Source organism: Nymphaea colorata, chromosome 4, assembly GCF_008831285.2.
Source record: "Nymphaea colorata isolate Beijing-Zhang1983 chromosome 4, ASM883128v2, whole genome shotgun sequence".
Lineage (NCBI taxonomy): Eukaryota > Viridiplantae > Streptophyta > Magnoliopsida > Nymphaeales > Nymphaeaceae > Nymphaea > Nymphaea colorata.
Genome location: NC_045141.1, coordinates 16,953,060 through 16,976,116, shown reverse-complemented (window position 1 = coordinate 16,976,116; position 23,057 = coordinate 16,953,060). Strand labels below are relative to the sequence as shown.

Sequence of the window (23,057 nt, the reverse complement as noted above, 5' to 3'; positions counted from 1 at the left end):
TCTGCTAGCCTCAAAATGCCAAAGGCAACAATTTGACCTATTATCCAGATAAGTTACACCAATCATCATTTCAAGTGACTGACCTTCTCAACAGTTGCAATGTTGCAGCAAAATATGCACTTTAACATTCTGCAATATGAATGATATTCGCAGAAAAGAAAAATGTGAAAACCAAATAAATGACTCCCAACAGGAACCTGAGGCATTGATGAGAAATGAATCCTAGAAAAGGGAACTTTTAAGTTTGAGGGACATTTGAATCTCAACCATCTGTCATATTTTCATTCCTTTCTTTTGACATGTATTCAAAGTTCAGTGCAATCTGAAGGAGAAAATTTGTTGAAAGTATTAGAGGGCTTCCAAATAGTTTCAACATGAGTGAAAATTATAGCAGTTAGAGATGGGAGGCCAAAAGGATTATAAGACGAGAACGATATATATATATGTATGTATATGTATTAGGAATATACAGAAGAACTACATTTTTTTCACTGTACAGTAAGATTTATAGGGTTGTAGGGACCAATTATCTATGTTGTGCACACTGCCTTTTTTAGAATACCATTGCCTATGTGCATTGAGAAACAATGTCATAGCAACAATTGTCTTTTGCTAATCAATAAATGCAAACACAATTAATCAAAATCAAATCCAAACATCAACACGATAGACAAAGAAAGCAACTTATACAACTAATAAACATGGAAGAATCAATTGACTGGAAAAGCCAAACAGCAAAAAACCATATCACTGAAGTTTCGACGTTAAATGCAAAAGAAAATTAGAAAAATGTACAGAAAAATCACCACATTAAGATTGTTTACAAGCATTGGTTAATGAATCCAAGTATGTGATATAAAAGCACACATACAAAAATTTGGCTGCGTCAATCTTGAGTCAAACATGAGCCTGATGCCCTAAGGTGAATGGGTTCATATGTATGCAGATAGGTAGTAGGTAGCTACCTAACCTTTATATATCAGACTTATGTCACATGGGTGCAAGGTGCGGGTGCTGATGCGATAAATAAAAAAATTGGGCGTGGGTGCAGGTACTGATGCGACAAGTTTAAAAAAAAATTGGGTGTGGGTGAGGGTACTGATGCGACAAGTTTAAAAAAAAATTGGGTGTGGGTGAGGGTACTGATGCGACAAGTTTAAAAAAAATTGGGTGCAAGTGCGGTGAGAACATCAGACCTATGTCACATGGGTGCGGGTGCTGATGCAACAAGTTTCAAAAAAAAAAAAAAAAGGTGCGGGTGCAATGAGAATATATATATATCATAGTCACAGAGAACACATTTTTTTGAAAAGACATTATTTTTCCTTGTTCTTTCTTAAAATGAAACAAAGAAAGGCCTTACATGGCCGTTTATTGGCAAAAAAAATAGACCTGAGTTGCTATGTAAAACCATGGTGCGTGGATCCGATCCCATTAGGTTTAAGAGTTCAATCCATTAAATATGAATCCAAATCTGCAGAAGTACGTATCCTCAACTTTTATCCGGATTATATTTGGAATGAGTGGAAGTCCAATCTATGGCATGGACATCTCTATCCATCAAAATCTCGATACTAGAACCATATAACTCTGAGCATTTTTTAATGCATTGATAGCCACACTATATTTCTGATAACAAGAATGTTATATTTTCCGAAACATGTGTAATTGATGTAGTTGAATATGTGTTCCAAAATTAGACATAATATTCTTCATATCAAACAAGCTTGTTGAGTTCTTGTACAGATGGGCCATTTTATTGGACTTAGACTTGGTCTAATATCAATTCCAATTCCAATCCAGGTGGAATTTAGAATAGACAGTTTGCAAAATCTTGACAGTTCCTGGTTCATCCTACTCATTGTTTGAGTCATTTGGATAAGCTAGAAGGAATCTACTTTTCCTTACAACTGTTGCCAACCATCACTCTTTTTTAGGGGCAGTGGCTATTTTTCCACTAACTTGAAGAGAGGTCATAACCCGCTCTCCCTTCCTTCTGTCCCATTCATTCACAAAGTTTACATAACATGTTTCGAGACCTTTTATGATAAAGAACAACAATGCACTTAGTTGTAACAACGACCATAAATTTCACAATAAAGACCCCTTTGGAATAAACCGTCTCACTACACCCCTCAAGGCTGTACCACCAACCACAATTTGCCGTTAAGCTTGTTAAATAGGACATATGTGGTAAAGCCAAACATTTTTTTAATTAAAAAATTTATTATATTTATTTTCACCAAAATGAGAATATATAAAAACTTTATAAAATATTTAAAATAATAAAAATCAATTGCACGTGACACACAATACTCTTGTACTCACCAATAAATGAATTATCACTAACTCCCATTGGCATGGAATTAGGTAGAGTATGGAAATGAGTACTAACTTTGTGGAAGGATCGCTTAAAGAGGCCATGGAAGGTAGATACACATGCCTAGGAAGTTAGTTTATATTAAATCACATAAGGCAAGTATGGTCACCTGGCTTGAACTCACTTGAGCCAAAATCGGTTTGCTCCTGCTCAACCAAAACAATACAGATGTAATTGGTTAAGGTTTATTTATTTTAATGTTTACTCAAGAGAAACCTTTTGGGCATAAAACCTTAAAGGACAATAATCTTTAAATTCTAGCTTGTTTTGGGGTTTGAATAGACCTACGTTACATCCTTCAACTTGAGTGTGGTGTTTACCACTATTTACTACCCATAATAATATATGCTTTTTTGGCTTGGTTTGTCGGGGCATTGTGCTATGGTCCTGGTTCTTTGGTTTTGATCCTTGTGATGCATTGCATCTTTTTTCTTCCTGGTTCTTTGGTTTTGATCCTAATGATGCATTGCATCTTTTTTCTTTCCTAGTTATACATATTTACTTTTTTGTTAATAATGGAGAAGTGGGTACATATTACTTTTTTGTTAATAATGAAGACCAATGCTTTCTTAGTAAAAAAAATAAAAATAAAGCAAACTAGACTTATTGCCAAAGGACTTGAAAATTTGCCAAGGACTTGAAAGTGAGAAGTCACTTTAAACCCCCAACAAAGCTTGCAGCATAAAGGACCCTTTCAATCTTGAAACTTTTAAGGAGGGGTTTGAATGACGATCCCATTTATCTAAATTTTGTGAAAAAAAAATAAAATTTAGTTTTGTGAAAATTAAGTTTTTTAATGAGTTCTGAGAAATTGGTTTGTGAGTTTAAGTAAATTCCTTTCACAGGAACAGGGTTCTAAGAACAATAACACTCTCTGTAAATAATTTGTTCCAATAAAACCCATACTTTACTCAAGAATCCAATACCAAAGTTAGAACCTTATTTAACAAATTGTTAGAAAAACTAAATACATATTTGAGTGAGTGAATAGTGATACTAGCTATAACAATTGTTTGTTCCATCTTATTGAGCAAAAACAAGGAGGAAAAGTGCCAAGTATGTCAAGTAATAAACATGTCCATTACATTTTTTCTCGTTATTTTTCTTGCAGTTCAACAATTTGCTAAGCAACTCTAGAGAGCTTGAATTGCCGTCCAATTCGGTAGTACTGTCAAAATAGAAAACAAAAGATTTGGCTCAAAAACATGTGTTTCAAAAAACAAAAAAAAGGATGCCAACTAAATATTTTCATAATTACAAACAAGGGATCTGTCATCTATCGCCACCAAGGAGTACAGCATCTAACGTGGGCTGGCAGCAGCAGATGGCAGGAGCCAGGAGATTCGAACTCGTGACATGTCGATGACATAATCAAAGGAGGGCGTTGAGCTCAGAGGCCGAAAAGTAAAAGACAGACAGAACCGGAGCCATTGGATCCTGTCGCTTGCTGCCCTCCTTCAAAACATTTCTGGTTACACGCTCTCCTCTTGATGCTGCCACGATGCAGAATGGTGAGAAAGAGGGTAGAAAAATATGAGAAAAGGAAAAGAGGAGGAATAAGCCTGATTAGTCACCTTTCTCCTCATCACGTCAACTCTGCAACATAAGGACATTCCTCTCATGGCGGTTAGCCTGCGCCTGTCTGTCATATGAATGAATACCTCCTCTTTCTGCATTATAAGATTCCCTGGTTTGACCCCCCTCTCTCTCTCTCTCTCTCTCTCTCTCCCTCTCTAGATAAAATAATACTTCATCCCTTGTCATGATCCCGACTACCATCATCAAACCCTTCAGCTGACACTTCTCTCAGACTAAACCCCTCTCTCTCTCTCTCTCTCTCTCTCTCTCTCTCTCTCTCCCTCTTTCTCTATACAGTGTAGAGTCCGTGGATCTCTCTTAGGGTTTTAACGACCGGCCCTATCACTTCAAACCAGGAGGCCGTCTTTCGCTTGACTACCGACTCGAAAGTTGGGATCCCAACTCGAATCAATAGAAGTGTCGTCCATCCTGAATCCTCCCTGTTTCTGTGGCGGCTCGTCGCCGGACTGACTTTTTTTGTTCAACCTTTTTACCATCATTTTCCTCCTTTTGCCGGTACCGGAAAGCCGGCAGGCATCCGTTCGTCGGTCCCCACTTCCACAGAAAGGCTTACTTTTTACCTTTTCTGGGGTTTTCAGCGGTGCCCATCACCCGATTTCACAGCGGCGAGATGCTGGAGGAGAGAGAAAGCTGAACCGGGGATTTGGCTTTTTTAAGTTTTAACCGCCAGTGATTTACCGGAGGGGTTAAAAAGGCGGTTAGCGGCATGTCGATGCCAGTAGTAGGGGGGCAGGTGGCGGAAATTCAGCAGCCGGGGTACTCATCTCACCCCGGCAACGCGTCGGTGGGTCCGGTGATCGCGGTGCTCGTCGTGATCGCATTCCTGGGGGCGGTGGCCGGCGTTATCGGGTGGGTGTGCAGCGGCCGGAGGTTCGTCGGAGGGAGGAGGTTCGACGTCGAGGGGTGGATGGAGCAACGGTTCGCGTCGTGCATCGATGGTAGGATGGACAATTCCGCTGCCGGCAACGGCGGCGGTCCGGTCACCGTGACAGTGGAGACGCCTGAGGCCAAGCGAGCTCGCGGCCAGGCCCCGCTGAACTCTGGTTCCAGGGTTTGAGTCTCTCCTCTCTCTCTCTCTAGAAATTTTGTCCTTCTTTTCTCTTCGCATTCACCTGTTTATCTTTAGCGCTCTTGTCAATGTGCATCTTAGTTGCTCTGTCTCTCTTGTTTCTCTCTGAACCACAGTTATCTAATCGGTAAATTTCAACAGAAGTTTTCTGCTACAAATCGTGCAATGTGCTAACTTTCTGTCTGCAAAATCTCAAGAATATCTCGGCATCCTTGTAGCTTTACAGTATGAGAAAGAAAATCATAAAACCACAGAAAATTTGTATTTGTAAAGTTAACATCATATCATGATAAGATAGATCATGGTGGAGAAGAAAAAGAAAAGACACTTGTGTTCTTCCATTAAACAACTCCATTCACCTTGCTACGAGTAAGCGAAGCCAGCTTGAAGAGGTCGGGAGTTGGACGCCGGTGCAATTTTCGTATAATGTGAAGAATCTTTCCTGTAATAATTCTCACCTTGTCCGTTTCTCGAATTCATTTTCTTTTCCTTCTTCATTATTCTTCCTTATCTTCTTTCCTCAAGCGTTCTTCAAATTAACTTTAATTGGTTTCTTATTTGCCTTTTCCCTTTTGAAAATATGATCCAATAGTAACTTCTTCCCATTTCTCAAAAGATTTCGATTCTGACTTGATTTAGCCGGTTAATTCACCGAGCCAATTTAGGTAACATTGTTTAAATAAAAAAATTAAATTACGATACTGAACCTCAAGGAATATTTGTATGTTTGTATAAACTTTGCTACGTTGCTCCAGACCCGATCCAGAGATCCATCGGGTTTGGATTTTGGATATTCTCAGCAATGGGGTCTTTGTTTGTCGCTTGGCTTTGGAGTCCGGTCTTTATGGTCAACCCCAAGTGTTGGCTGCCTCGAGCTCCTAAAACTAAGCACTTCACGATGTTAAAAATTGTATTTTTTTTTATTATTTTTCATTTAAAAAGTATAAAGCCATTGTTGCAATTCAAGGACTTGTGATTGAAATAAATATATGATTTTGGTTGTTTGGTAATGGAAATTTAGTTTATTGTTTAGTTATAAAGATTGAAGCAGATTCTTCAGTTTTTGCTCTTTCTTTCTTCATTGCTCAATCATCTCAACTTCCGTGAGTCACAAATAAAGATCGAACCAAACATTTAGTTGTTCGAGGGCTTCGTCAAGTCAAAAAGAAATAAAATAAAGAGCAAGTGGTATTGGGCTCTCATGATTGATTGCAAAACTATCTATCGCGACGCTCTTCTCCTCCGCTTCGATCTTATCAATGCAATGTCAACGTCTCCGCATCTGATTGTGTGTCGCAGATTACTTTAAATAAATTCTTCTGGCGGTCCACCGTTTTGGCTTCAATTCTTTAGTCCGTCTCACGGTATCCATATTCAATAAAAAGTGTCTTGATTTTATATTTTTATAATTTGGAGCAATTTATTTTTTTGTTTATATATTCGTGTTACTTAAAAATTAAAACTAGTACCCTTTTCGCACTTTTTGTTGTCGTCTGAAGGTCTGGGATCATAATTTGTTCTACGCCTTCTGAATTTCTTACTGTCTTAATTAAAAAGTCGAACGCGTCCGCAGAAGCCATAAAATGCATTTCGGCTGTTCCTATTTCCGTTTTTTCGGTTCGACCGCTTTCATTTTCCGTTTTCTCAGTTCACGGCCGACGAAGGAGTGAAAAGGGAGGTCCGTGGGTGTTTGCGCTCAAAAGGAATCTCTTCTTTTCTTTCCCCCCTTTTTATTTTCACCTCTCTCGAGACCTGCAGGTTGTCCGTACGCTATCACTTTCTATCTCACTCAAGTTTTTTCCAGGTGCGGCCAACTGAACCTCAGACTCAACTGGGGATCCCCTTCCCTAGTGCAGCGTGCCCCTCAAAAAATGAGCCACAATGACCAAAACCAGGATTTTGTAAACTGGTTACACCCTCTCCTAAGTTTTTTTGTTGGAAATAATAGAAAATTAGCTGAATTAGATTAAACAAAAAATATTAATATTGCTTGTTTCTTGTTCCTTCCAACTACCCAAAAAAAAAAGAAGGAAAAATTCTTTCACTACTGACAACTCTAAGAGTTGTACACATATAGTTCATGTTCTCATTTTGAATGATTTAATAAAAAAGTTGTTGCTATTAATCAGTAGGGTTTTCACGGTTAAATTTTGTTGGGTTGGTCTCACTTCTCCAGCAAGATGTTGCTTTTCAAAGCAAATCAGAATAGCATTACCGTATGTTATGAACCAACTTTCAAAATGTTTGACATTTGGTGCATGATATCCATTTAAATTCCAAATCTGATCTGAACCCAATATGATGTTTATTCAAATTTGAATCCGAATATAATGTTTGAATCTGATTTGGATATTAAATATCTTTCATGTCTCATTTTTTTTGAAGCAGTTTGGTAGGATATCGTATCCAAATCAAATTTTTATTGACGTCCCCAAATGGGGCTCACCTTAAAATCATTCCTTTAGCAAAACGTCAATTTGAAAATTATTGGCCAATCTTATACCTCAAATTGATGAATCTCAACTCAAAAGGCGCTTGACTTGAGATGCATATATTTTATAAATCTATGGTGTATTTTTCGCTTCTTTAAACAAAAAAATTATATCCTTGTTAGAACCAGGGGCTTAAAATGCTAAGATCTAGCATCACTTCAAAATTAGAATCTAAGCTACCTCCTTATGAACATTATGTGATACGTCTTCAATTATGTGACAAAAAAATTCATGCCGAAAACCAAACAACCTAAGACCTACAATTGAGACTTCATTATTATTTTTTTAACCTTGATTAAAGGAAGGAGAGCCTTCGGTCTTAAATCAAAGTGTTTGATTAGCCATGTGAAATCTATTTCTACGAGTTATCGTGTGTTTCTCGATAAAGTTTAGTTCGAGTCATCGAACGTCCCTCCAAACTCTAATTATAAAAATAATTGTCAAGATGGGGATATTTGGCCATCTTCAGTCTGATAACTGTTGGTGTTTCCTGCATGAGAAAGTTCTTGTGGTGGCAGTGGTTCACCTCCTTTTTTGCTGCTGAAATAAGGGTTGAGTAAGAATTTGTAGTGTATCTGGAATAATTTATCCCTAAGATGAGGAGAACAGATTAAGATCACCATGCGTTCCTGCACTTTTGATATATGAAGATAGTTTAGTTGAGCATTCCCTTAGATAGTACTGGGAGATAAAAGAGACCAAAGGACTAGAGCAGCTGTGGCTCCTTGTGGCACTATGGCCGGTTACAGACTCAAACCTCAATGGGGCTTCTTGTGGGTATAGGCTCATCTGATGAAAGGCTTCAGATTTTAGGGGACCCTCGTCTCAAAATTTTACACTGTTGGGAGACAACTGCAAGGCGAAGTAGCACGGTTATCTCTGGCATCATAACAGTCGTTTCTTCATGATGGAATAAAAAAGAGATAGCAGAAACTGACCGCACTGCAAGAAATGAGCATCTTTTATAAGTGTGCAAGTCCAAAAGTTTGGGTGAGGTCTCCTATTTTGTTTATCGCGTCCGCGTGGCTTTTGCAATAAGATATTGACCAAACGGCTGATAAGAAAACAACCTCTAAGAGCAGCGTATGGGATCATACTGTGTTGTACTATGGGCAGTAAAAAGAAGTTTTGATGTTAGAGTCGGTTATATGTGACCTGCCTGGCAGCTTCGAAGAATTTCTTGTATAAATTAAGTAGCCGCAGCTGGGAAGTTGTACATGTGTCCTTTATGGCGTACAAGCCACCGCCACCACCTACCCTCATATTTGTTAAGCATAAATTGGTTCCACAATTTACATTGGAATCATCAATTACTTTCAAATTGATTAACTAACTTTGCTGCACATAAAAATGGAAAGAAATATCCGCTGGTTTTCTAGTTGACTTGCTAGCCAGCATAGGCAGCAACAGAAAGGGGGCTTGAGTTGCTAAGTACTTGGCTGTGCATCACTCGATCTCTTCTCCTCGAGGAATACAAGTAGATAAGGTTTGCTTTCTAGTACATGGATTGCAGTTCAGATATGTGAGATACCACCTGATAGCGACTGAACAGCTATTCATCCGGACAAACAGAGCTAGATGTTCTGTTGTGAAATGTAACGTAATTTCCCGCATTATCTTCTTGAACAGGATAGTAGCAAATCAAAACATCAGTTTGCGTTCATCTATGGATCTCCCTCACTCATTCTGCTTATAAGTCTCCTGTCCTAGCACATTTGAATCCATAAATAATGGACAGGACATAAATAGAACTGCATGTCTGCTCCCTCTCTTTCTCTCTATCGGGAAACACAATTCTTTTGCTGAAAACAGCTTTCCATTTTCAACTGCTCAACCAGCAGATCCACCATCCCATAAATATGGGAGGATAGAGGATGAGATATATCACCAACAAGAAACTCATGCATGTGGCCTTCTACCTCTATCCAACTACATCCAGGATTCTTTTGCCGGGCATGTTCCCTAAGAGCTGTTCTGATTCTCTCAGCATCTTCCCATCTCCCTGCAGCAGCATATATATTTGACAAAACCACGTAATTTCCATCATTTCTTGGTTCCAGTTGCACAAGATGCTGCATTGCCCATTCAGCAATGTCAACATTTTTGTTGATCAAGCAGGCGTTTAATAAAGATCCCCACACACTAGCTCCTGGTTCAAACGGCATTTTATTGATAATCTCTTTAGCTAGGTCAAGAAGCCTGGCTCGGGCGAAAAGATCAACCATGCAAGCATAATGCTCCATTCTGGGCTCTATAAAGTAATCCCTGCGCATTGATGCAAAATATTCTTGTCCCTCACGGATCAGCCCAGCATGAGAACAAGCACTCAATACAGCCAAAAACGTGATGCTGTTGGGCACCACCCCTTCATCTAACATCTTGGTAAACATAAGAAGTGCTTCTTGAGAATATCCAAGTATTGCATAGCCATTGATCAATGCACTCCATGAGACAACATCCTTCTGAGGCATGGCATCAAAAACATGCTGCATTTTCCCCATGCATCCACACTTTGCATACATATCTAAAAGTGCTGTTGCCACCATCAAATCCAACCCCAGTCCCATCTTTCTCACCAATTCATGAATTGCCATGCCCTCACTTACAGCACCAAGCTGCGCGCACGACGAAAGAGCAGCAACGAGAGTAACAGCATTAGGCAAAACCGATGAATCCTTCATCTTCCTGAAGAGGCCAAGGGCCTTAGTAGCATGGCCATTCTTAGACAAACCACTGATCAAAGCATTCCATGCGACCACATCTTTGCGAGGAATTCTTTCAAATAACTCAATGGCTTCATCTAGAAGGCCACCCTTAATATACATATCCATCAAACAGGTGCTAATAACAACATTGATCTCCATACGACTCTCTACCATGAACTCATGCATACGTCTTCCTTCCTCAATATTTCCAGCCTGTGCACATGCAGAAACTACACTTACCATTGTAACAAAATTGGGCTTTACGCGCCTAGACCTCATCCTGTCAAACAAAGCCAAAGCTTCACCCAGCTTCCCATTTTGAACGTACCCTCCTATCATGGCACTCCACAGAACAACATCCTTTACTTCCGAAACATCTTCAAAGATTGATCTTGCTTCCTCTGTAAGGCCACACATACAATAAGCCGTAATCATAGCAGTATCCGCTACCAAATCTCTGTAAGGCATTTCATCAAACGCTTGGCGAGCAGCTTCGATTGACTTGCACCTCCCATACATATCAATCAAAGTGTTTCCTACGTACAAGTCCGACGAAAACCCAAATTTAAAAATGTTGGTATGAATCTGCTGGCCTTCATGGACTGCCAACATCCTACTGCAACCTTTCAATACAAAGGGGAAGGTCAGATGATTGGGTGGTACAAGCTTACGGCGCATTCGAATGAAGAGGAGGATGGATTGGTCATAGGGACCATTTTCAGTGTAACTCCTGATCATGGTGGTCCAGAGAAAAGCGCTCGGACGAGGAATTTGATTGAACAACGTCGAGGCAACGTCCATTCTCCGAATCGAACTACAGTAACTGACAAGCTTGACGGGAAGGGAGTCAGAGTTGTGGAGTCCATTGGTGAAGAAGAAGGCAAGGATTTGATTGAGTTGAGTGATGCCGGTGATGCGTTGGAGGAAGAAAGAGCAAACCTGATGTGGGTCTCTGTAGGGTTGATGCCCCAGCGTCGCAATCATAGCGCCATGGTCGCCAGATGACGGAAAAGAGCCTAGTAATGTGGTAGCGGAGAGCAGAATTTAAGCACATCACAGAGCGGAAGCAAATGCCATTCAACAATGGCCTATTAGCTCAGTTGGTTAGAGCGTCGTGCTAATAACGCGAAGGTCGCAGGTTCGAGACCTGCATGGGCCAAGTTACGTCTCACGTGGGACAGCTTTTTTTTCTCATATAATCTTCTGGCACATCTTTTTCTCTCATGCAATCTTTCGGCAAGGCAAGTAAGACGAATGGGTATCATTTAGTTTTTAATGGTTTACACATTGTATTGTATCCTAGCAATTTCTGTGTGCCTTTGTTAAAATTACTTGTCCAACATTAGTGGGTAAATTTATGCCCTACGTCACATGGGCACTTTTAAGTGGGTATTTGGACTTTGTAATTCGAAGCTAATGCAAATTACTTAATTTTATTTGATTTAATTTTGTAAATCATTTTTTAGAGTTATTGTTTATTAACATATAATGTTTTTCTTTATATCATTTGTTTATTTAAATGTTCTTTTCATTTTTTTTTTTGCTATTTTGCATATATACATGTATCCTGCCATATCTTAATAACCATATTTCGTAAAGTTACTCTATCTATACCCATATCTCATTATTCTTATCCCTGTTACTCTATCTATACCCTTATCTCTTATGATAATGATAATTTTTGCTCATAGACAAAAATCTTGGTACGTCTGGTTCAAGTGTTCAATTGCACATTAAAAGTTATAACTGCAAAGAATGTTTATCCATTAACCTTGTTATAGACCAAACCTTGTTACAAAAAAACCTTGTTATAGACCAGGCCTTGTGACAAAAAAACTTGTTATAGACCAAACCTTGTGACAAGAATCTACCATCTAATTTGAGACCTTCAAATTATTGGGATCAAGAATTTGATGCCGACTTCCCTTCATCTTCTTTTCATAACCCCACCTCGCCAATCATAACAAAAGTTATAAAAATCATGTCACCTTCTCCCGGATTGTGTGCAACTCGGAATTGTAGAGAAGGCTTGTCCGGTACCGAGTATGGGACGTCCGAACAGATACAGATGGAAGTAGATCTGGTGAAGACTGACACTCAAAAATCCCGTCTGCAATACATCCTTTCCTTTTTCTTCGTACTTTTGCTCAACAGAGTGAGTGGGTAAAGCCAGAGGCGAAAAGCGTCTCGCTAATGGCACTGATGCATTTATTTTAGTCCCTCGTACAGAATTACATAGAATATAGAAGTTCAGAAAAGAGAAATCCTATATGAAATAAAGTGACAGTTTGCTGCTCAACGTGATAACTAAGCTACAAGTTGAAATCCTAAAAAATTCTTGGAGACACTGGTTTGCCTCGGCCAAGAGTAAATCCGCGGGTGCCGTCCGGCATTCTCGGTCCTGGAGGCTTGTTCGCTTGGTTCATATGGCTTGAACTGTTTGGCTGCGCCGACATGGCACCAGTTGGCTTCTGAGATTGTCCATGTCCTTGGCATTTCACCCAACCCCGTCCACAGCCTCTCTTAGCATTTTCATCACCCTGCAGACAAGTAAACAGAAAAATTTGAAGCATGGCAGCGCCACTATGTTGCTGCAGCTATTCACAATTTTTAGCTGTTTCTGCTGAATGAAAACAGAAGTCTAAAGAATAACCAAGCATTTCCTGCACTGCCAGATGAACAAGGCAGGAGTTTTGAAAACAATTGTTTGGGTAACACCAAAATCATGTTAGAAACCCGGTTTCTGCATTAAAAAGCATTTCTAAGCTAGTTAGAGTACTAGAGCCAGTTTCTCGACATGGTTTTTGCATCATCAATAAGATTATAAGCGCAGAATATAGCAATTCTAGTGCCTATTTTACCAACTACAAAGCAGTCGCACAGCCATTGTTCCTTAACTGATTGATTGATAACTTGGACCACTGTTAAACTCCTTAAACTAATCCCAGCAAATACACCGTAGCATTCATCATTAATATAAGAGCACCAATAAGAAACCAAGATAATCAATATACTGTGTTCTCAGCTGCATGCTCAAGGTGTTGACAACATCCTTCCAGCAGTTCACATATTGTGTGATGCATATTCTCACTTTCGTGGTTAGCGTCCGGTAAGCCAAACTCTTGTTTCTTGCATTTGGAAGATCTTGGCTGAATAAGCAAGAAGTACCAGTGAGCAACTGAAAAGTCATCTTCTATTCAAAATCACGTTTCTGTTTCAAGTCAGTGATAGATACCGATCGTCTGAGAAGCAGTCGCACTCTTAGGCCCTTTCTCCAGTTCTCATCGTTTAGCTCTGCGATCTACAATGCAGATATTGCTTTGTGTCTAATACAGTTGGATGACAAAAAAGCTTTCAGATCTTCAAATGGGAGAAAAACTTACTGCTTTCTCTGCCTGGGTTACGCTCTCGTACTCCACAAGTGCATGCAACTTCAGAGGAAAATGAAACATGAAGAAACATAATTAGAAAATGGAAGCACATTATGAATGTATCTAGGCATTGTTCATCCATGTCAAGAGAACTAAAAGCTAAAAGGGTGGAAAAATATGTACAAGCCAATATTGGCATGTAAATTAGAACAGAGGGGCTACCCTTCCATCCCATAAGGAAATAAACGTATTCCAAAAATTAGGATCTACTACTAAGTGGAATAGAGGGCTAATTTCCTTCACTTCATGTTATTGTCTTATGGGAGGAAGATGTGATCTGGTTTGTACCTGTCACCAACACAGAAAAGTCACCATTAGCTTCCAGCATGTAAATTAAGGGTTCTGACAAAAAAATGTAAAGACAAACAAATACCTTGTTGCTGACCAGAACATCGGGTTTAACAGATCTAGAAGCGACAGAATTGGTAGAATTAGCCTCTGGTGGGTGACAAATCCGTACATTCTTCACACTGCCAGAAGAAAAGTGCCGTTAAATAAACTGACCCTGTGATGAAACTCATATACGAAAAGAATGGATGAAGAAAAAATCACCTTCCAACAACATTAAATATTTTCTCCAGGTTTTGATGAGAATAATTCTCAGGCAAGTTTTCTACAATAACTGTACGTGACTGCATGACGTAAAGCAGATGTAAGCCCTTATCTAAATTGACACGTGTGTTGCATATGTCGACAATACCTGAAAATCTTCTATTTCTGCATCAGTAAGCGGATGCTTGCGCTTGACTTTCTTACCATCTGCACTTACAACCTTGGGGAAGGGAGGAAGACAGGGAGGGGAGGTAAAAAAAAGATGAATATTGTTAGCGAAGGAAAAAAAAAAATCAGAATTGAAGAGCAACACCAACTAGTAACATTCTAATGTCTTACAAGTTTTGTAGATGTCCGAATTGCCGCAGCAAGCAGATCATTGCTATTGTTGATGAGGGGTTTTATTTTCTTGAAAGAAGAAATAACTGATATTGGAACTGTTACAGAGGAGTAAAGTATGCTCTTTTCAGTTCCGAGACTTCATAACTTACTCATTTGTGATGTGGTTGCATGAAAACAAAGAACTTAATCAAGTTGGCCAAAAATATGATTTTGCTGTTTCTTTCTATTTATGGTGTATTTTTCTGTTCATTAGAATGACTCTTATGATCACATCTCTCTGCTCTTGTTGATCCAACTCCATTAGTTCATGCAAATTATTTTCGTATTCTAGGTGCATTTACAGAAACATGAGATAAATAGTTCCCATTTAGACGAGAAAATGGAGTTAGCACAAGGAGTAGCTCAAGGAACTGTTCCTATGCTTTCAAATTTTCGTTTGGGCATATAACTGCCATTCACCCTAAAAGTGACTGTCTTCTAGAGGTCCACATAATAATGCTTTGTTTGTCAAAAGATAATTCAGCATTCTGCTATCAGAGACCCTTTAGATTCTATCTCAAAACAACCATGTCTTCTGCCGAGCAAAATGGAATTTCCTTACCATATCCTTCAGGATCTTTATTTATGAACTTCATTAGGTAGTCAGTGCAAGCCAAGTTTGCAGTGCTGAACTGGTATTCCACCTGACAGCAACATCATGAGTTGAAGAGATTAGCCTCTTTCTTTATTTCCCAATGAAAAGGACAAGAAATAGCAACGATTAAGTCAGACATGTCAACTGGGTTTCGTGTATTATTGCCTACTTTAAGTGTTATTGTGCAGAGATTTGCTTTTTAAGTTTATGGAACACCAACGGCTCAGTCAATCATGAAATATAGACATTTGTGTCATCCCTCCAACATGTAGTAAGAAGATCAAAATACGTGAGATCACATTGAAGGATCATAGCAGGTAGAATTTCCTTTCCAATAAGCAAACAAGTAGCTAACTAAGTGCATTGCAGTAGCTACCCGTTCTTAGTAGGCTATGGCCATAAAAGAACACATCGAACCGCTAATCCAGACTATCTACAGATCCACACAAATGATTGCTGAAATATCAGTTACAATTCTCACATAAATGAAGAAAGAGTGCATCTAACGGTTGAAACTAATACCGGATCTTCCTGAACTTCATGAGAAATAGCAACCGTTAGGAATATCAGTGATGAGTTCTTGAAGCGTAACCAGTTTAACAAGAAATAACAAATGCTATCACTTATTTCCACTATCAAAAGAGCACGAGATGATACTTTTTTCCCTGATTCATCAGAATATATCAGGAATCCAGCCTTTTGTTTTTGCAGCATCAGCGTATGTGGGCCTATGCAAAAAAGCACTATAAAAAGCCCAGTCGATACAGATAAATTTTCTTGCATTTTTCATAATTGAGACAGTTAAACGTCAAGAGCCAAAATAACAAGAAGAAAATTTGACGTCCATTTTAATTATTGACAACTTAAGTCAAACAGAAAATAAAGAAACATCACGATTCTTTTCTTGTATCCTGTCTTGATCATGTACTACTAGAAGAAGCCATCTCTCGCGCGCGCAGATGACAGCATAGTGCCGTGAATGACAAATTGAAGAACATCAAACATAAAAAGAAAACCACAAGAAGATTGGTGATGAGATCCAACAACCTGTTTGACAATCTTCTGTCTCAAATCTTCAGTGAGAACATCCCTTGAACAGGAGGAAGGAACAAATGCCAAGCCAGAGCATAGATTCTGTGCCGACAACAGATCATGCTCAGGAAAGTAACAGATCTGCGAGCCATCACCGCCAACAACATGAAAGCAAGGGTAGACGATGCCAGGAACGGTTGTCTGAGATTGTGATCTGGGGACGAACTCTGGAGCCTGAGCGTTGAGTTTGCTCATGGTGGTGGTCTTCTCGATGGACGACGTTTCTGACGATTCCTCCATTTTCGTTGGACGGTGCATCTGAAGTTGAGCCATCTCTGCGAGGAAATACGACTACAAGGATCCGAGTGTCGAGTTTGAGGAGGTTACGTGAAGAAACAAGAGGATGGTGGTGCAGATATGGGAACTTTACGTTCTGTTTCCTTCTTGGCAGGTACTGGGGACGGATGAACGGGACGGGTGGAAGAAGTTTAGTGGGGGAAAGGAGGGAAGGAGGATTTTGCAGGGAACCTGCTCCGTTGTGGAGGAAGAAAAAGTAAAAACGTGAAACCGGCTTGGAGCGTATGTATAGGCGCTCTTCTCTCAGGGAGACCACATCAGCTTTATGTTGCAAGCAGTTGCTAACAATGCATGAGAGAGAGAGAGAGAGATCTGAAAAGAACCATACAGAGATACATCTGAGACTCCAAAACTGCCACCAAAAAGAAAGGAGATAGAGAAAGACAAAGAAATCGTTTAAGAGCTTACAATGACAAAGATTTCATGGATCTAATCTAAGAAGGGCAAAACTTCACCATGAATTATTATCTTGAATTCTTGTTCTCCAAACTACTGCCGGATTAATCCTTGTTAGATAATAACAGTTGCATTGTCCTCAATTAGATGGAACGGGAGCACCAGCATATTTCTAGTCATAAACAGTTTAATAAAATGCCAATGATGAATAGGTCGACGAGAAAACAAAAACAAGGAGGATGTTTAAAGAGAGACATAACTTTGCCAAGTTTATATGTCCCAGAGATGACTGCTGAAACGAGAAAACCTGCTGACTTATTTATTATGCATGCCAAAGTGTCATGAAGGTTATCTTAGCCTAAAAAGTATTTAACAATTTTGGCATCTAACCCATTTTACGTGAAATCATATATATCGGGGGTAATTTACCAGGCAAAGCCAGGATTTTTTGATCCAGGGGCACTCGAGTTGACGACACAAGTTTGGTGTGAACAGTGCATGTAATTTTTGATGGAACCATAATTCCTCTTCAAACTAAAATGGAATCATAATTCCTCAAACTAAAATGGAATCAGAATTCCAAGTTTAGGTTTCCTAATGTTGAAAACGAAATACATTGTTTGTTTAATAATTCTAATTTCTTAAAAACTGAGCATTTTGATTTTAAAATAAAAAGATTTTCGGTATATCAAACGGCTCCTAAAGGGCAGAAAGGAAAAAAGGGACAACGTTAGCTCCTCATAATACTACCCTCAATTAAATATAAAACTGATAATGTAGATGCATGGATTTATCAATGCACCTTGGGTTGCGTTCAATATTTATATAATTTTGATTTTGGAGGTTGATTCATATAAGAAAGCGACTACACATTCATATAAGAAAGTGACTACACATTCTAATTTTGATTTTGTGTTCTTATATATGTGTTTTGTGTTCTCAATTTGGTTCGAGATTTTGAATCGAACCGGGTTCACAAATCCATGAAAATTGGTCTTGGATCTCCTGGTTAAAAGAATCATGGATACAACAAGAACATGCATCAACTCATCTTTGATTGGTAGACCTAAAGATGGATCACTCACTACAACAATTCTCTAACTGGAGAATATGAACCTGATGCATGAAATGGATTTTTATTTATATTTTTGCTCATATGGGTACTATATTAGATACGTATTTTAGATCTGACATGAGTTCCATCTTAAATCTATAACTTAACAAACTAAAGATTTGAGATCCACAAATTATGATCTTGGGCGTTGCATCTGTGGAATAAAGAATAAAGGAACCTTGTAAAAGATCATGGATGAGAAATCTTGGGACACAAGGCCAAAAATTTGTCTTATAAAATATTATAACAGTTAAGAATTCAAAAATGAGTGGCTTATGAATTTTTTATTTATATATTGGGAAAGCATGAAAGCCACCCGCAAGCTTGTCTGCTTATATATAGATCTTATTCATGCGATCAGTAAAAAAAAGAAAAATAGAAATTTTACACACGATATGGAAAGAAATAAATACTGCTTTAGGATGTTGGATAACTTCAGATCTGATCCGATCTAAAGTTCTTAGATTTTGGGATCCGTGGATTTTAAACGTCCACCTCCACCATTATCTTATCGTGTATGGATTTGCTTAATTTGCATATTAACTGGTCTTTTTGGAAGCGTTTGGCAACAATAATAATATGTTATTTTTTTTTCATATAAACGAGGCAAATACATAGAACAAGAACATTAATATGCTCTTGCTGCTGGCCAACAACCCCTTCATATATTTAAAAACAAAATCAGATCGATGCAATACTTTATCAACGTGAACATGGATTGAAACAAGTCTCCGAGTATTAGAGATCTGTTGAGCTCAAAGTCTCACCCGCTTCTCTGTTACTCGTCTTCCTCCCTCTCTCACTCTCCTCTTCCTTCTGCTCATTGGGAGTCCCCACTTCTGTTCTTCCTGAAAGCTGAGCTCTAGGATTGATCCATGGCGAACGCCTGGAGGAAGAATCCGGGCCTCCATTGGACGTGGAAGCTCCTCCTCCTCACCTTCCCACTCACCCTTCTCCTCCTTTTCGTCCTCCTCCTCCGCCGCCCAGTTCCCTCCTTCGTCCAGACGCAAACCCTGGTCCTGAAATCTCTTCCTCAATTCGGCCCTATCCGTCCTTTGGACTGCCTCCGCTACCCGACTGCCACGCCCATCTTTGCCAACGTCGTCGAGGGCCTCCGCTTCCCCTTCATTTACTCCCTTGCGGATCTTGGCATTCCTGACAAGCCTCACAGGAACATTCTCAGGATGATGAAGGGGAAACCCTTCAGGAAGCCTGATATCTCCAGTAAGGTTCAGGAAATTCTGGGGAAGGTCGACAGGAAAGATGGGATCTTCGTCGACGTTGGGGCGAACGTCGGCATGGCGACATTTGCCGCCGCTGCGATGGGGTTTAAGGTCTTCGCCTTCGAGCCGGTGGTGGAGAACCTTCAGAGGTTGTGCGACGGCGTGTTCCTGAACAGGGTTGGAGATGCGGTTACGTTGTTCGCGGCGGCCGCGTCTGATCAGATCGGGAACATTACCTTCCATAAGGCATGTAAGAAATGGTTAGATTTGTGTTGATTTTTCTTCATCCTGTCCAACTGTTAATTCCCATTTCAGCCGCGAGAGATCGGTGAGCTCTACCAGTTTAATTACTTGGTTGGAGAAATTAGGGACTGGAGCAATCCATTTGGTTCTTGTTTCTGTAATTTGTGGACTATATTGTTGTTATTTAGGACGCTTTTATTGAATTTCTTGAGTTAGCATGAACTGCTCAGTTTTCTGCTACATAGCTGAGGGTTCCGATTTGTAAATCCACGTAAAAATGCAGTAGCGCAAAATGTAGATTATGTAGCATAGAGCTCCCTTGAGAGCTGGGTCTGTTACTACTGCCACGTCAAATGTTTTAGCATATTCCTAATGTCAATTATGGTCGTCATGCAAGAGTGCGGATGTAGGTTTGGTAAGAGAGAGTTCCCATTTAGGATAGATTACCCAAATAAGGCATGATATTGATTGTCTAATTCTAGTAACGTGACAAGTTTGGCAGCCAGTTTATGAAGCTGAGAGATGAAATTGTTTTCAGCATAACCACCTGAGATGAGTTCTTTCTGGTTAGAGAATTTTCTTTCCAGTTACTTGGGAAAGATTAGAAGGAAAAATTTTGGTGCCGATTAGTTTTAATTTTGTTGGGGGAAGCGGCAGGTTGGTTCAAACGTCCATCTAGCCAAAGCTGTGGAATGTGGCTGACCTTTGGTCATATTGGAACTTTCTTTCATTATGGGATGGCTATTTGGTTGGTCTTGGCATCATGGATTTGCGCATGAGGTGTTTCCACCTAGATCTGTAAAGAGCGAGCTTAGATGTTAACTTTTGGTGAGTTCTGTAACTAAGAAATTAGGATTGATAATAACAGTTTACTTCTTTACCATTATGTGTTGAGGAACTTGCTATATGCACCTTTTTCCTTTTGTTCCTATTCAAAGTTGCCTAACTTTCTTCACATCAATTAGTTATACCTAAATTTGATACTTTGACTTCTTGATTCTATAATCTCCACTATAAAATAGCTCTCTCAGTGTGAAAGCGTCCCATGGAAGTGGTTGAAAGCAGACCGAGCACTACACCTTTTTCTGGGCAGGGCAAAATGTGAGGCGGCTTCTAATTAATTTAGTTCTGGGTCTAGAAGTAACAGCAGACCACATAACCACTTCATGTGATATGTAAACTTTGAAGAAAAGACCTGTGAGGTGTTTTATTACCTCAATTTACAGATTCCATTTTGTTGTATACCAGCATTGCTCTTGGGCTGTGATGCTGACACTTTTGTTCCTCTTTTGCAGTCATTAAGTAGAAGGAGGTTCAACCACATCATGCCTGTGAAACAGATCTATTGTTTAATCAAAATGAATAAGTTTTCCCTGCCTTCGGTTCATCGCAAGTAATAAATTTATTGGCAATTAGACTGATCTACATTGTAAGCTTGTGGCTTCAGGCGTTGTGTTAAGAGTTGCCTTGGGTTCTTCATGTACTTGGTAGTTTTAGTATGGAGAATTTATTCATTTATTTGGTATTTTAGTATGGAGAATTTATTCTTAGAATCGATGACATGCAGTTGCAGTCACATCCTATTATTGATGCTTGTGATCTTATTTGACAATTGCAAAGGATGTGGAGATACGATGGTACTTTCAATTACTTCTCAAAATGAAAGATGGCTTTGTAGTTTGTACATCCAGGCCTTGTTATCTGTGCCTACGATATCAGATTCACACCATAAAGCTACATAAGAACTGTGTGCTTGTGTTTTTTAATTTCTGGTCTTTCTGATGATTTCATACTTTTCTGCAGTTGGTTGGAAGACTTGATAACAGTGCGATCTCTGCAAGTGGTGCAAAGTTGACGTTTAAGTCAAACCAGGAGATTGCTGTTGAGGTGATGTCTGTTCCATTGGATTCGGTCATACCTGATTCGCAGCCAGTAGTCCTCCTGAAGATTGATGTTCAAGGGTGGGAATATCATGTATTAAGAGGGGCGGTTAAGCTGTTGTCCAGAAAAGGAAATGAAGCTCCATATCTCATTTATGAGGAGGATGAACGATTGCTTGCTGCAAGTAATAGCAGTTCAAAGGAGATCAGGGAGTTCTTAGCAAGTGTCGGTTATAATCAGTGCACACAGCACGGAAATGATGCCCACTGTCAGAAGGGCTAAATCGTGCTCTTTGTCATAAGGAGTCACCATTTGTGTTAGGCATTTCATTTGGGCATACAAACGTAGAAGGGAAGCTAGTTCTTCAATGTACAACAGGAAAACGGCAGGTTCTCCACTGCGTCCACTTCCACCAGCTTGGAGAGCGATCCAGTAGTCATCTGCCAAGGTCCCTGCATTTGTAATTCTTGGCCTTATTTTTAGAGTACGGAGCTCAAGAAGTTGTCGAGTGCGAGAACTCCTTTTGTAATTTTGTTATGGGAAAGCATGAAATTTGTGCAAACTATGATCAGTATACACCAATTCAATTCTCTTCGCATTGGAGTCTCTTCTGGCCATATCTGGGAGAAAACACCCCAAAAGAAAACTACCTCACTGGATCATATTTAAAAAGTTCAAATTCTCATGAGAAGAATATTATGAAAAAGAACATTCACTGAAATCGTTATATGGTTGCAAGTTCTTGATCGAATCGTGTATCTGACTGCTGCTAGTGCCGCTGAATAATAACCTACCTTTTTTTTTTTTTTTGACTTGTTATTAGCAGAATATATATGTACCTTGAGTCTCTAAATTCTACCTCTACTCTAAACTTACATTCCATACCTCGAATTGGCACTCTGGCTTGAAATTAGCTTGTCTCTTTCTAGTGGTCACACCATTCCTCATCCCACTTTCGAAGGGAATCATATTTCTGTATCTTCATGATCATGTCCTCTCATAAAATAGGTGATTGCATTTCTGAACACTTGCCTTGGAGGCCGCCTCTTCCTAATTTACCAACTATTATAGCAAATGTTCTTTCTTTTGTCTACTTACAGTAAAAACAATGATCTATCACCAGGCTAGGTTCTGTGCTTTAGACTGTCACATGAAAGGAGGTCAAAATAAAGCGCAAGGTGCATGTCCTGGCATAATCTAGCAAAGGCGGAAAAAAACAAAGCAAAAAAGGTTGATGATTGATTACTACAACCTTTTCAAGCTAGAATATTGTCTTTACCTGCTTTATCCTGCTTCCAGGCAATCGTATGAGTGCAAGGGTCTTTAAAGAAAGCAAGGATGGTTTTACCTAACTGAGCCCTGAAACTAGGTTTCTTTTTACCTCTAATAAATTACAGATAGCACTAAAACCATAGGGCCAATTATTTGCAAGTGCCTATTGTTTTACATATCGCTTGATTGCATCTACTGCCAGAAGCTATATAAAATGCATGAGAAATAAATGATCAAAAACCAATTATTTTGACTGATCAGAAAAAAAAAAAGTGAACTATTTACCATTCTCTGCCTTCTATTTACCAACTCTATGGATGTAATGAATAAAAACC

General features: G+C 39.3%; 3 protein-coding genes and 1 non-coding gene across 4 annotated transcripts; 2 read left to right on the top strand and 2 right to left on the bottom strand.

The window, feature by feature from the left end:
* Positions 1 to 8,861: 8,861 nt before the first annotated feature.
* Positions 8,862 to 11,286, bottom strand: LOC116252305 (pentatricopeptide repeat-containing protein At1g08070, chloroplastic-like). The gene has a single exon (XM_031626470.2). The coding sequence runs from the start codon at positions 11,227 to 11,229 to the stop codon at positions 9,319 to 9,321; it is 1,911 nt and encodes a 636-aa protein (XP_031482330.1). The 5' UTR covers positions 11,230 to 11,286; the 3' UTR covers positions 8,862 to 9,318.
* A 44-nt stretch (positions 11,287 to 11,330) lies between these two features.
* Positions 11,331 to 11,404, top strand: TRNAI-AAU (transfer RNA isoleucine (anticodon AAU)). Its single transcript has one exon. It is a non-coding gene; the product is annotated as a tRNA-Ile (tRNA).
* A 778-nt stretch (positions 11,405 to 12,182) lies between these two features.
* On the bottom strand, positions 12,183 to 16,861 carry LOC116253140 (la-related protein 6C-like). Its single transcript, XM_031627918.2, has 10 exons — positions 16,252 to 16,861; positions 15,172 to 15,253; positions 14,568 to 14,665; positions 14,377 to 14,448; positions 14,229 to 14,308; positions 14,050 to 14,146; positions 13,629 to 13,676; positions 13,481 to 13,546; positions 13,260 to 13,394; positions 12,183 to 12,785 (listed from the first exon to the last, which is right to left on the bottom strand). Exons 1-10 carry the CDS (start codon positions 16,567 to 16,569, stop codon positions 12,573 to 12,575), a joined length of 1,209 nt encoding a protein of 402 aa, XP_031483778.1. The 5' UTR covers positions 16,570 to 16,861; the 3' UTR covers positions 12,183 to 12,572.
* A 1,938-nt stretch (positions 16,862 to 18,799) lies between these two features.
* Positions 18,800 to 22,032, top strand: LOC116253691 (uncharacterized). The gene is made up of 2 exons (XM_031628630.2): positions 18,800 to 19,572; positions 21,373 to 22,032. The coding sequence occupies exons 1-2, from the start codon at positions 18,979 to 18,981 to the stop codon at positions 21,730 to 21,732; spliced, it is 954 nt and encodes a 317-aa protein (XP_031484490.1). The 5' UTR covers positions 18,800 to 18,978; the 3' UTR covers positions 21,733 to 22,032.
* The last annotated feature ends 1,025 nt before the right edge of the window (positions 22,033 to 23,057 follow it).

What these genes read in the sequence shown, in the direction of transcription:
- LOC116252305 (XM_031626470.2), bottom strand. Translation starts at nt 11,229, where the DNA reads ATGATTGCGACGCTGGGGCATCAACCCTACAGAGACCCACATCAGGTT.
- LOC116253691 (XM_031628630.2), top strand. Translation starts at nt 18,979, where the DNA reads ATGGCGAACGCCTGGAGGAAGAATCCGGGCCTCCATTGGACGTGGAAG. An exon ending in GGAACATTACCTTCCATAAG is followed by an intron (nt 19,573 to 21,372) that starts GCATGTAAGAAA and finishes ACTTTTCTGCAG; the next exon opens with TTGGTTGGAAGACTTGATAA.
- LOC116253140 (XM_031627918.2), bottom strand. Translation starts at nt 16,569, where the DNA reads ATGGCTCAACTTCAGATGCACCGTCCAACGAAAATGGAGGAATCGTCA. An exon ending in ATATTTAATGTTGTTGGAAG is followed by an intron (nt 14,147 to 14,228) that starts GTGATTTTTTCT and finishes TTCTTCTGGCAG; the next exon opens with TGTGAAGAATGTACGGATTT. An exon ending in GACTGCTTCTCAGACGATCG is followed by an intron (nt 13,395 to 13,480) that starts GTATCTATCACT and finishes TTGCTTATTCAG; the next exon opens with CCAAGATCTTCCAAATGCAA.